Source organism: Balaenoptera borealis (genome assembly GCF_965194805.1).
Source record: "Balaenoptera borealis genome assembly, chromosome: 10".
Taxonomy (NCBI): domain Eukaryota; kingdom Metazoa; phylum Chordata; class Mammalia; order Artiodactyla; family Balaenopteridae; genus Balaenoptera; species Balaenoptera borealis.
The window spans coordinates 59790807-59803997 of record NC_138874.1 but is presented as its reverse complement, the minus strand read 5'-3'; the positions used below and the strand labels follow the sequence as shown (position 1 = coordinate 59803997).

Here is a 13191-nt window from a genome sequence, read left to right as displayed (position 1 = left end):
TGCCAAAAGTTAAGTGGAACTTGCGACATTCATTAATTAAGGTTCAACTGAGAGCAGCTCTGTTGTCTCAACCTGTTGGGGCTGGCCAGGTAGCATCCCAATACTAACAACAGGAGGACAGCGACTTGCATTCGGCTTTCTCGTTAGCCCGGTGGTCCTCGCTGGGGGTGACTTTTGTCCCCCAAGGGACATTGGCTATGTCTGGAGATGTTTTTCGTTGTTCTGACTGGGGGAGGCGTAGTGGTACTGGCATCTAGTGGGCAGAGGCCAGGGGTGCTGCTAAACGTCCTACAACGCATGGGATGCCCCCTACACCAAAGAATCATCCAGCCTGAAATGCGAACAGTCCCCTGGTTGAGAAACCCTGTGCCTCCCGTTTAGTAAGAACTAACATATTATCAAATCTTCCTAGCAACAATACCTTTCTTCCTTCAAGCTTGCCAAAAGATCCTGATATAACCAGGAAGAGGAGCTTTAAAAAATCATAAGATGCAGTTGGAGTTACATGCGTTCTCTGATGAGTCTTGGGGAAAAAAGTAATGGGCCCAAGACTGTCTGAGAGAGGAAGCCTGGTCCATGAGAGAAACCTATGTATGACCTTCCCCTACGTTAAATTTAATGCAAGACATTACAGACAAGAATTAAAGAGAAGTGTGGGGCAGAATAATAAATTTCCAATCTGAACAACTCAGAAAAAGAGAATCCTAAAGTAAAATTGTATTTCAGAGAAAGAAGATATCATATCTGCTGTGCAAGGAAGGCTTGTTCTGAGCATCCAGGAATGAAAGCAATGTACCAAGATGGGTAACAGAGAAGAAAATAAGGCAGGGCAATGGAAGTGCTCAACCAGAGTGAGAGAATTAAGAAGGCCTGTGACTAGGCAATAACAGGAAAAGAAGGCATGGCCTCCTCAAGGTACAACTGACTCAGCTAAGCTGGATCCCTGAAACTGACAATAGAACATGATGAAACAATGAAATGATACAGCGGCAAAGACCTTCTGCTACTAAATCAATTCTGAAAACACAAAATGTCTTCAAGAACACACAATGACAGACACATGGCCACAAGGGGTTCCTGTGAACAGCAGAGTTCTCCAGGGGTGGCCATCTACCCAGATGGGGGTCGGGGGAGTCCCAACATCTGCTGGGGTCTCACCAAAAGGATTATCTACCCTGCCAAGAAATGGATGGAAACACAGGTGGTTGTGTATTGAGGAGATATGTACAGCTGCTCAATTCCCTGGAAGAGTGAGCACCTGCCAGACATTGGCTGGAGCTGCTGAACAAAGCTAATTTCTCCTGCCAAAGAAAGTAGAATTTACAAAGAGCTTAGGAGACCATAAATTCACTGGCGAATATATCTGGTGCAGACAGGGATTTGGGAGAAGACAAAAAAGTTAATGTGATGGAGTAGGAATTCATCATCAATCTCAACGGTTGCTTAATATGGTTAGAAAAACATTCCAAAACATGGAGATGTTTGAAAAAGCAGTCTGAATTTCAGTGCCAAAACCGAATATACTTTGTACCTTCTACGAACAAATCAGTACATAGTCAACAATTAGAAACACTAGGTTTCAAATGCTGAGTTTTTTATTTACACATGCTTACCTCAAATACTGAAAGGTCTTTCCTTCGGTAAATTTCATTTGCTGGAGGATGAAACCATCCACATTTCCTTGAGTGTCTTAACAAAATATTTTTACTTTTCATATATTTAAGACAGAATTCACACAGGTAAAGCTTTGGTAATCTGTTGAAATTTTAAAATCAAAGAATATAATCAGATTGATTATACTCCTGGGGAAAAATATTAAATATTGTTCTATTTTCTCTAAGCCATAAAAAGAATGTATAATAGTATTTGAAAGAAGTAGTTTCAACAAAAGAAAATGAAAAAAGAAAGCCAGTAGTAAAGAGAGGGTACAAACCTTATATTATTTTTCAATCTAATAATATTTGCTGCCTTTACTTTGCGAACAAATAATTTGTTTCCTTAGAAATGTCCTATAGAAAGAAAGGTTTTCAGACTTGGAACTATGACTCTAAAAACAATGGCGTCCTGTCATCCATGCATATTTTTTAAATTTCAGACTTAATGTCATAATTTCAACAGTATGTGTAATCAGTGGTGTAACTATAACAATCTTCTACTCAGAGAGAAGTGAATTCATTATTTTAAAATGATCTGTGTACTTATAAGGCAGAGAAGTCCCAGAATTTAGTTGTTTCCATTTCTTATGGATGAGGTAACTTTAAAGTTATCATCAGTTGTACATGGTCTAAAGGAGTAAATATAGTCAAGTCAAAAGACCTTATTTGTTCCTACCAGTTCCACCGACTCTTTGAATAACATTAGACAAACAGCTTTCTCTCCTCTGCTGGCTTTTTCTCCACCTTAAAAATTATACCATTTTTTACTTGTGCCCTATCATGCTTAAGTGGACATTGCTAATATTTACAAGAGAATATTTAAAAGCACTTTCAACGTCTTTGGGGTATAAAAATGGGGAGCAGTGTTTTCGGAAGAATTAGGTACAGACGCAGCACAGTAATCTCAAATCTTGGATTCATAAGCAAAATTATTCAAAGCTCTTAGAACACATGACTTATGATTACCCATACAAATAAAAGCTCATAGGTGTTTTTCAAAAGTTGTTAAGGAACATACAGCTACGTGATATGAACTGGGAAGAGAAACCAAGACTCCTCTTAGTTTGTCACTTAACTTCTAGAACACCCTGCCCGTTTTCTCTGATGATTGGGCAGACAACCACCAGAAAGAGAAAAGGACGATATCTATTCTAGAAGAAAAGCAAATTTGTGATAACCAGAAACTTTGCAGGCTAAAGCATTTGAGGAGATACTAATAAACTGTGCCCTGACATACCTGAAGGAAGAAATCTGTTCACAAGATACCCATTTTTAGATACATTAGTTCAAGACAATTTCACAGCTAATCTTAGTTCAAGACAAAAGAAAATTCTAGTACCATTATTTTCTCTTCATTTTTAACAAGTTAGTCACAAATGGCTCTAAAAGTCAAGATTTGGGGAAGGGTCTCTTAAGGCTACCCACGCCCACCTACTTTCTCCCATTTTTCCTTCTTTTGCTATAATTTCTCTAAAAAAACTTGACAATAAAATGCCAGAAATCAGAGATAAAACTAACAGGCCTAATTAGGAAAATGAAAAAGGCAACTGAGAAGAAACTACCAAATATTTTACAATGGCTAATTTTTTTTTCTTGATTTGGTTTCTTACACAAACAATACTTCCCCAATTAACCAAAGAGAGAAAAAAACGATCTAAAAGTTAAAAGGCAAAACTTACAACACCTGTGTAACTAAGCAGTATAAGGTGTTTACATATAACAGTGAATACTATAAGAAGGTACTGGCGAAAGTAATAGTTTTGGAAGCACTTATACTTGACTATCGGGACATCCCTGGTGGCACATTGGTTAAGAATCCGCCTGCCAGCGCAGGGGACGTGGGTTCGATCCCTGGTCCGGGAAGATCCCACATGCCTCAGAGTGACTAAGCCCGAGAGCCACAACTACTGAGCCTACGTGCTGCAACTACTGAAGCCCACGCACCTAGAGCCCGTGCTCCGCAACAAGAGAAACCACCGCAATGAGGCGCCCGTGCACCGCAACGAAAAGTAGCCCCCCGCATGCCGCCACTACAGAAAGCCCACACGCAGAAACGAAGAACCACTGCTGCCGAAAGAAAAAAAAGAACTGACTATTAAAATTTATGTCCTAAAAATCACCTAATTCCAGCTTTAGAATGTTCCTTCCTCACATATGAGACATTAAGGTTGTATACCTGCCAGGCTTATTCCATTACCTTGCATATTCCTGTGGGTAAGGCGAGGAGTACCAGGTTTGGATTTCATATTTCCCAAATTCTATTACAGAAGGATACCGGCCACAGTCTTCTACTCCACTTTCACACTCTATTTTCTGTCAGGCAGAAAGAAGACAAAATATGAGGATTTCTTCACTTACGTTTTGGTTCTTTCACCAGTGGATACGAAAATCTATCAAGACCAGAATACTGATCGTAATCGTGAATTTTCATGTTGTTGAAAAAAAACATTATAGGCCCTTGTGAAATAATAATCAACTTTGTATAAGATTCATATATAAATACCCTAAGAAACAGTATTACCAAGATAGGAAATGAATACCTGTTAATACATACAAATGTCTACTGAACTAAATATAACGATCTGCTACAATGTATTAAAACTGAGGAAATTAGAAGAAGATGTGGCTGTTACACACTGTCACACTGTTACAGTCCCCTGTTCCTCCACCAAGTAATATTTAACCCGACTGTAGATAATCAATTGCGAAGTTTGCAGTTTGATTCCCATCTCCTTTTACTCCCATGCAGGAGGTTAAGAACTCTGCCGGCCTGATTCACTGTGGCATTCCCTGGGTCTAGTCCAGTGCCTGACACAGACAAGAAATGTTCTTGAATGAAAACGCCAGTGTTACCAGGTTGGAAAGAAAGGGTCTTAGATTTAGCAGTAACTTTCAGGTAATTGCCTGCTGTTCATCACGTCTATATACGAATGCCAGATACGGTCCCCCAAAATGGTAATATTTAAGGACTTCAAATCTCAGTGATGGTGGGGTGGGGCGGGGGGGGGGGGGCGCGCGGGATTTAACATTTTATCTTAGCCAAAGGAAACACTACAAAGAATGCAGAATGAAGAATGGAAATATCCAATGGCCCCTCAAGTAGAAACAAGCACAAGTATTTAGCCCAAGTGGTTGCTACAAAAAATAAAGCTTAAGAGCCTATAGATAGCCCCCTACTCCCCATAAAAGGAAGTGAGGTGGGGGTGGGAATCTATCCATGAATGTGGTGCCCTGGTAACAGAATGTGGTCTATTGACAGAAGAATTCACAATCCATAATAAATTTGTCTTTGAGAAGTCCCACAGCCTTTCCTTTCAATGTTTTGCTGACAATAAGCTATGTAGAGTTAATATTTTAAGGGGGATCATTTAAAGAAATTACTGGACAATGAAAATAAAAGTGATTACAACTGATCATGCAACACGATATTGCCTTTGCCAATGTCCAACAGTTAAAATCAGGAGACATTTTTCATATGGCTGGCCACCTGTGCTGGAAGAAACATCGGTCAATTTAAAAGTGATGTTCTTCTTTTTGTGAACGATTTAAAAGGGCTATTTTCTTAATTTGAGCAAAAATAATCAGAAATCTATTCCTTCACCCCTAGAAGCGTTTTTCAAAATCTGGCTCAATAACTGCTACTCTGGCCTATTCTGTGAGACCCACTGAGCCATTACCAACTTTTAAGAGTGGAGACAACTCTATATAAAGTCATTACTTTCGAATGTAGAGTCAACAAAAATGATGGTAACAGTTAAAGAACCACAAAGGATTTTGAGGGGGATTCGTTACAAAATCAAGGCAGTTAATTTCATAGTACTCATATATAAAGGTCACGTATTATCCTCATTACTAGAATGCAGTATCCTGGCCTTACCTCCCAAGACAGTTCCTGGGCCTGCTTAAAAACGTCCAAATCCTCTTCAGTAACGGTATCCTTGTTTCCAATCACATTTATATCTGTACTTTCTTGTTTGATGCTTATTTTGATTTCTGTATCTGTCATTTAAAACCAGCAGAAAGTGTATTCACTGACTTGCATCATGAATAACCACCATATAATTATCAAAATGGCACCAAATTAGCAAAGTGGGCAAATATGGATTTTTTTTTAAGCTTTATTAGCTTTTACGTCTAAGCACTGCTCACAGATCCAGCAGTACCTTTTCCCTGCTGTACTCAAACTGTTATTTGAATTATCGCTGTTGTCATCTTTTTATAGCTTCGACAAATAAATGATGGAAAGAGCGAGCAATACAAAGCAAAATCATAGTTTTCAACCAAGATTAGAAGGTATATCAATGTCTAGGTATAGAATTCCCATGATCACGTTTGAGATAATAAAATCTACCACTTTGTCCAAATGACACATTTTTTGGCTTTTGTTTTATAAAGGATAGCAAATGTAACGGGCCAATTTGTTAAATGAAATCATGAAATCAGTTTTCTCCCTGAGGTGAATACACACACAGACACACTCACATCCAAAAGCACACTTCACAGAGTCACAGATCAGGCTTTGTTGAGAAGGAAGCAGGATGAATTTTGTCATGAGAAAGCAATGGACAGAGGGAGACGAGGAGCTGATGTCCCCGCTGCCGGAAGCACGGACAGCACATGGCCACGCAGCGCTGTGGCTGAAGAGGTAGCACGGGGAGGAACATGGCAGAGGCGTTAACAGTGGCTACTCATGCGGGACTACAAAGCCATAAGCAATGCTACGGACGCATCTGGGGGGTCCTAGTGTCACTACAAATGGAAATAAGTCATAAAAAGTGGGAGAGTATTAGTTGGAAAAACAACATTTTGGAGGTTTAGTCAGCATTAGAAAAAGGTCAAAGTTTCACTGCTTCTGTATGAAAGTGAAGTGAGAACAAGAGAAATAGCTAAGACCTATGTGACAAATAGGAATTGACTGATTCTTTTTTTGGGGGGGTTGGGGAGAAAGGGACGGGACGCAGGTTTGGTTGGAGCTTTGACCTTTTGCTTACCATCATCCTGATCAGGTTTAATCCTTCCGTCTGTCAAGCTCCCCTTCCCTGGTGAGGGGGTCCCCATCTGAGGGGTCACTTTATATTTTAACCTGCCTAGCATCCTGTGCTTTTTAAGGAAAGTTGTTCGCTTGAAGTGAGCAATTGCTTTAAAAATACGTCCTCTAGCCATCCCCCAGCTAGAGGAGGAGGGGTGAGAAATAAATCTACTTCTAATATCTCTTTTTCCAAAGAAATGGGCTTTCGATTTTGCCGTGGAAGGGAATTCGATTTTACGACGCATACGTTTAGGTGGTGCATAACTTGGGTGTCCCTTTTGGCGAGACTGTCCCTGAGTGGTATAGATATGAGAGAGCCCATCAAAGAGTGCCTTCAGCTGGCTGTTATTAGTGAGACTGCTAAAGGAGGGCACACTGGACTGGCTGGAAGAACTCTGGGGAGAGGTAGAAGAAACAGAAGTGCTGGACTTTTGTGAACTGGGGCTCTGACCAGAGATGGGGGTTGCGGGTGGGAGTGAAGAAGGTGGAGGTTTTAGCTTTTGTGTGGTACCTGGAGCCAACACATGAGAAGTGCATGACTGTTTCTGAGAGACCTTTTTCCTTGGACGATAGTGCTTTGAAAAGTCTATTATTTCACCTCGTGATCTGCGACCATCAGGTGATGGTGTAAAAAACTTAGTAAGGCCATCAATGAGCCCTTTGGTTTTCTTGTTAACTTTAAGTGTAGAGGCAGAAATGTAGGTGGAGGTGGTGGTGATTTTGGTGGTGGCACCAGGCCGAGTGGGGTCTGTAACAGCCAATCTGCTGCTTGAGTCCTTCCCAGATGCAGCATGACCAGATGAAGGTGTGGTACAGACTTTAGTCTTTTGACCCCTACCAGGTGACCCCCTTCCTGTGAATGCATTCATGGATCCTTCATCACTGGTTACAGACCTAGGCAAAAATTTAGAGAATAGTATCAGCATTTAATAATAGAATTATAAAGGTATCTAACACAAGTTTTATAGCAACTAGATGCATTCAATGTGCTTAAACTTAAGAAACTGAATTGCAACCCGAAGCGCTGCTTGTGTGTGTGTGCCTCCACCTAGGTGTTTCTCTGTTGAAACAGGTTGCAGCCCCTACATTGGCATGTCATGATTCTCCCAGGGCCCATCCAACAGGTACTGTTAGAATCATGTGGAACCAAGGGCAATATGGATAAGAAAATTTTTGAAGAGACTAAAAGATCACCCAATGCTTTCATTATAATTAAATAAAAACGTGACCCCTTGTGTCGTCACAAGTAATTATGATTTCCTGAAATGTCTTTTTTAAAGTATGAAAGGAAATAAGTCATAAGTATTATCTAGAAGCAAAAGAAGAAGCTTATCTAATCTCTAGTTAGAAGTAATTTTAACTCAAATGGAAAATTTATATAAATAGAATTTGGTTACATCTATAAATTAGTACTTTTTTTTTTTTTAAAGAAAACATTAAAAGATACCCTCTTCCACTTAGCACTTTATGCTTAGGATGATAAGATAACCAATAATACTCTCTAAGTAGAGGAGACAATTAGTTACAGCATAAAATACTGCTGAAAAAAGGACAACAATAGCAAAAAACTGAAGAAATGATTAAAGAAAAGCTACAGCGGGTCAGACATGACATGGAAAGTCTGGTGAAGAAGCAGCACATTTACCATGGTCATTATCAGACACTTGGCATCAGAATCTTTATACACTGGTTCTGACTGCTATTTCAGTTCATTTGATGCTGATTCTGCCCATACAGCTGTGTGCTCAATGGAGACCGGAGGTCACTCCACTACCACAGCTGCTTACAGGAACGGCAGCTGCCTGCCCTCACCTCAGGCTAGGGCTTGGAAAGCTACCCATTTTGCAGCAGAATTTTATTCAACAGAAACATTTGCATGTGAATTATGGCAGTGCTGGGGCCCAAGAATGGAGCTTAAAAATTATCAACTGAGCTGAAGGCTAGTAATGACGAAATGGAAGCCTGAAAATGATATGATCTTGAATTATAAAAATATCTTAAATAATTACAAGTAGAAGAGCATAGCTTAGTGGTCATCCTGTACACAGAGATTTAATGAACAATTTCGGCAGTCAGCTAAAGGGGCGGCTGGCACAGATCAACAGAGTGAGCTACTAGGCTCATCCGAAGCAGCTCAACCGCCAGGAGCTGCACCCAATGCCACCGACTCAGCCAAATCAGGTTAGAGCTAGAGATCTCCAGTGTCACAGTGAGAGTTACCAATAAACTACTCATCCAGGCTAAAATGTTTCACATCAGAATGCTACATTTGGACTGTATCTGGAATCGATTGCCCAGAAAGGATAATATGCTTATAAAGCATGTAAAAAGGAAAACTCCCTAGACTGTCTTAAAAATTCCTAAGCTCAAAGGACAATTTTGGACAAACAAAAGGTTAGGATTGGTGCCAGATGCAATTTTCAGCTGTGTCCTTTGTTTAGAAAGTTTATATCCTAATTTGGTTTTTTTAATTGGGCCCTGAGGATACAGTCCCATTTCGGGAAAAATGCTTACACTGGACGAATGCAAAAACATATAATTTCTACTTCAAATGATGCTAATATGAAAGATTTTATTCGTGAATAGGTTTCATGTTTGCCTCTAGAAATTAACACAAATTCCATATTAAGATGTCCACCAGTTAGAAGGTTTTCATAACGTTTCACAGAACACTCTAGAAAGGAGCATGCATTTTTCTATTTCTCCTTTGGGAGATAAAGGTGCGGGACGATACTGTTTTTCTGAGAGCAGGTAATAAAGTGAATTGCTTCAGATAAAATTAGGGGGGGAAGAGTAAGCAAGTGAATTAGACACCTGGTGTTTCTTCACTGTGTGTGCAGAGCTCTATTCATTTCTACATCACAGTGACCCTTTCTTTCACTAAGCCTAAAGAGAAGGGCAACGGTCTTATTGATAGAGCTGCTTCAGATATGCAAGTCTACTGATTTCATTTCTAAACATCTTACCTAATGCTGACAGTCAGTTCTATACTCTATATAGGTTAAAAAAAAAAATACATCCATTTCTCCTCTTATCTTTTCTCTACTTCTCCAAGTAACTCCTGCTAAATGTTCTACTTGGCTTTAAAGGCATCTATGTGGCAACAGGCTAGAGGAAATGGGGCTATCATAGTAGAACTGCAGGCTACTGCAAATATATTATTCTGTCTGTATGTTTGCACACATGTGCACATACCAAATGGTCTTGTCTAACTCTTTGGAGGCAAATTAGGACAGTCATTAGCAGGTTTCTTAGAAGCTCCTATTTCAGAAAAGGGATCTTAAAAAGTTGTAATACTAAATTAGCACCAGAAAAGAGAAGTATTTTTCTAAAACGTTATCTGGGGCAACAAAAGAGAGTCACTAGAGATGTGAACAAATCCCTCTCTTGTTTTAAAAACCCCCAGAAAAAATATTCATATAAGTAACCTCTTCTAATGTTCAGCCAATAATAAAGTAGACAGAATAACTGTTTCCAGTTCTTACATTCTGCTTCTATCCTGCTGCTTGAAAAATGTCACTTAGCATCACAGATACTGCCAACAGAAGACCCCGAAATGCCAACTGTAATTTAAAATGTTATTTTCAAAAAAAATTTCCACACCTTATGCAAAAGGAGAAATATTCCTCATCCCTTGAATTTGTAAAAATGATACTAAAAAGATAATGGAATCTAAGGGGGTTACAATCAACTATATCTTAAAGCACAACATAAAAGATTTCTTTTGATAAGATCTCAACCTACAACAATCGTTGCTTTAATTTATTTTTCGGTCGTCCAATGGGTTTTGCATATCGTCGTTTTATTTGTGCAGCTTTCTCATGAAGTAGTTTTCTTCCCTTTTTCTTTGGTCTGCAGACTTGGCAAATCCACATCCCTGAATTAATATATATATGAGAAAAATATTTTAATGTTTGATTTTAGGAGAGAGATTAAATATAAACTGCAGCTGTTAATAAGCTGCCCAAGGATGCCTGTATGCAGAACTTGACCCTAGAAGATGGATCACTCCCTTCTGTCATTCTCCTCAGGAAGCTGTCATTAAAGGTCAATTTCCCCAGGGTCAAGGTGCTGAGAGCAGAGGGCTGACCCATCTCAGAACTCTTCCAATAGGCTTTTCCCAACATGTCACCAAGCTTCCCTCGACCATGTAAAAACACATGAAAACCCAATCTTGTCAGCTATTATATATCTTTTGATTTGAGGGAGACATTTTCAAGTCAATTGTTTTTTTGAAACTTCTGGGGAAAAAGTATTTGTTTTATCGTCTCTTTTTGAAAATTTTCTAACTAAATGAATTATAAGATATAGTTTTTAAAAGTAAAACAAAATGTTTAAGTACTATGGAGCTACAATAATTAAAACTATGCACCTGGCATATGCAAGCAGGTCAATGGATAAGAATTGAAAGGCCAGAACAACTGAAAAGTTTAGCATATCATGAAGGTTGTATTTCAAATTAGTGGGGAAAGGATGAAACGATTCAGTAAGGGGTGATAGAACATATAGCTGTCTATCTGGAAGGAAAATAATTATTTCCTATCTTTTATAAACACAAATTCTGGGCAGATGAATATTATATGGCAAAATTAAATGTTACAAGCACCAGGAAAACTATGTGGATATTAATATAATCTAAGCATGACTGACATGTAAGACTGAAGCCATAAAGAAAAAGATTCATGGATTTGACTACATAAAAATATAAAGAGCTTCTGCAAATCAGTAAGAAAAAAGTGAAAACCCCAATGGAAAAATGATTAATGAATAAAAACAGGTGCTTTACAAGATGATATACAAACAGCCAATAATCAAACACAAAAAAAGTTCAATTTCATTTTTTAAAGAAAAAAATCATCAGACATCTTTTTTCTGTTACCTAATTGGTAAAAATTTTGAATAATAACACTGTATTACATTGAATCTAAGATACCACTGACTATAAGATGCATCTGATTTCAAAGATGTTAAAATGGTTTTTAAAAAAGTGTGTCTTAGATTCAATGAAATATAGTAATAGTGAGTGTTGGTCATTTATACAGGGAAACAGGTATTCTCATACACTGGTGGTTGGTCTGAAAACTGATACAACCTTTCATGTACACAGTCTTTGATCCAGCAATTCCTCCCGGAGGAATTTATCTTAAGGCAATAATTGTGGATGGAAAAAATTGGTAACATTTGTAATATCCAAAATAGAGGATTGGTTAAATAAATTATTCTTTTCTTTACATGGGGTTGCAAAATCAATTATGTTCAGGAACCACCCAGGTATAATATATGTGACTGAAGCAAGCTGGAAGGTAAGGCAACAGGTAGCAGTGAGACTGAGGCAGAATGGGGCACTGACAATTCAAATTCAAAATTTAAAAAATATTGCACCAGCTCTTCTGTAACACAGTTAAGAGAAGTCTTTAAAAAATATAGAGAGAGATATAGATAGATAGATGGATAGATAGATAGATAGATAATCAAAAAACATTTCTGTGGCCCACAGTCACCAGGTTTGTAACCCCTGCTCTATGTACTATGGAGTTCTACACACTTATTAAAAAGTATGTTTAGGAGAACATTTAATGATGTGGGAATGTGAGAAGCTATTGTTAAGAGGGAAAAACCATAAACATGTACAGAATGTTCCATTTCTTTTTAAAGGGGTGGGTGGGGGCAGGGAAGGAATTTCTGATTGTTTTTTTTATCCCTTTTTGTCAATCTATATTTTCTAAATCTTTCACAATGAAAATGTATAAATTTTGTAATAAGAACACAAAGTTATTTTTAATGTTTAATATATTATCATATGAGAAAAAGAAGGCTGATCTTGGCTGACTACCTGATAAATAGAAAAGAAAATCCATATTCTATATGGATACACCCATGTAAGATAGTTCAGATCCTCATGTTCAAAATTACCAACTAATGGCCAAGAAAATGGTGATGGCTCCTGTCATAGGACTTTTCTGGAGTCATCATTATCACCATCATCGAAAATAGGTAATTTCTTACCTCTGAACACTGTACTGAATAACATGGAGAGTACTCTAAACTTTTGACCTACCTAATCTAAACTTATTCTAATAAGGGAGTGGTTTCAGGAGAGGAATGGTCTTTTTAGTCCTGTGTCTGAATTAGAGTATTTATTATATACATTACCCCCAAACTAAATGCTTTTACACTTCTCTGCTCACAACCTGTGCCAAACCCACAAGTATAGGGAAGGTAGGAGGGATGAAAAAAACGCTTAAGGAACCTGTATACTTCTGAGCTGTCAGACATTAGGACAAGGCTAATGTGACATAATAAAACACATTTTTTAATATGGTTTAAAAGTTCACCTTTTGGCATTCTGGAAAGTGGGGGATCACAGCACTCCATATGGAATCCTCTATCGCAGGAGTCACAGAAAAGCATATTATCCTGCAATATAACATATTAGAGACTAATTGAGACTGAAGTCAACTGTAAAAGGCCACAGATTCTTATGTTGTCCAATTAACAAAAATAAAA

The 13191-nt window shown here is 38.3% G+C and overlaps 1 protein-coding gene across 7 annotated transcripts in view; it reads right to left on the bottom strand.

Annotated features, from left to right (window-relative positions):
- Positions 1-13191, bottom strand: part of KAT6B (lysine acetyltransferase 6B) — a 179468-nt gene that overhangs the window by 42716 nt on the left and 123561 nt on the right. For 5 of the 7 annotated variants that reach the window (XM_082408727.1, XM_082408724.1, XM_082408723.1 and 2 more), the window contains exons 6-11: positions 13020-13101; positions 10429-10561; positions 6647-7578; positions 5533-5654; positions 3853-3968; positions 1614-1755 (exon numbers count right to left, since the gene is read on the bottom strand). In XM_082408727.1, the coding sequence (XP_082264853.1) occupies positions 1614-1755; positions 3853-3968; positions 5533-5654; positions 6647-7578; positions 10429-10561; positions 13020-13101 (1527 nt within the window). The remainder of the gene's footprint in view (positions 1-1613; positions 1756-3852; positions 3969-5532; positions 5655-6646; positions 7579-10428; positions 10562-13019; positions 13102-13191) is intronic. The other 2 variants (XM_082408728.1, XM_082408729.1) reach the window with 2 other exon arrangements.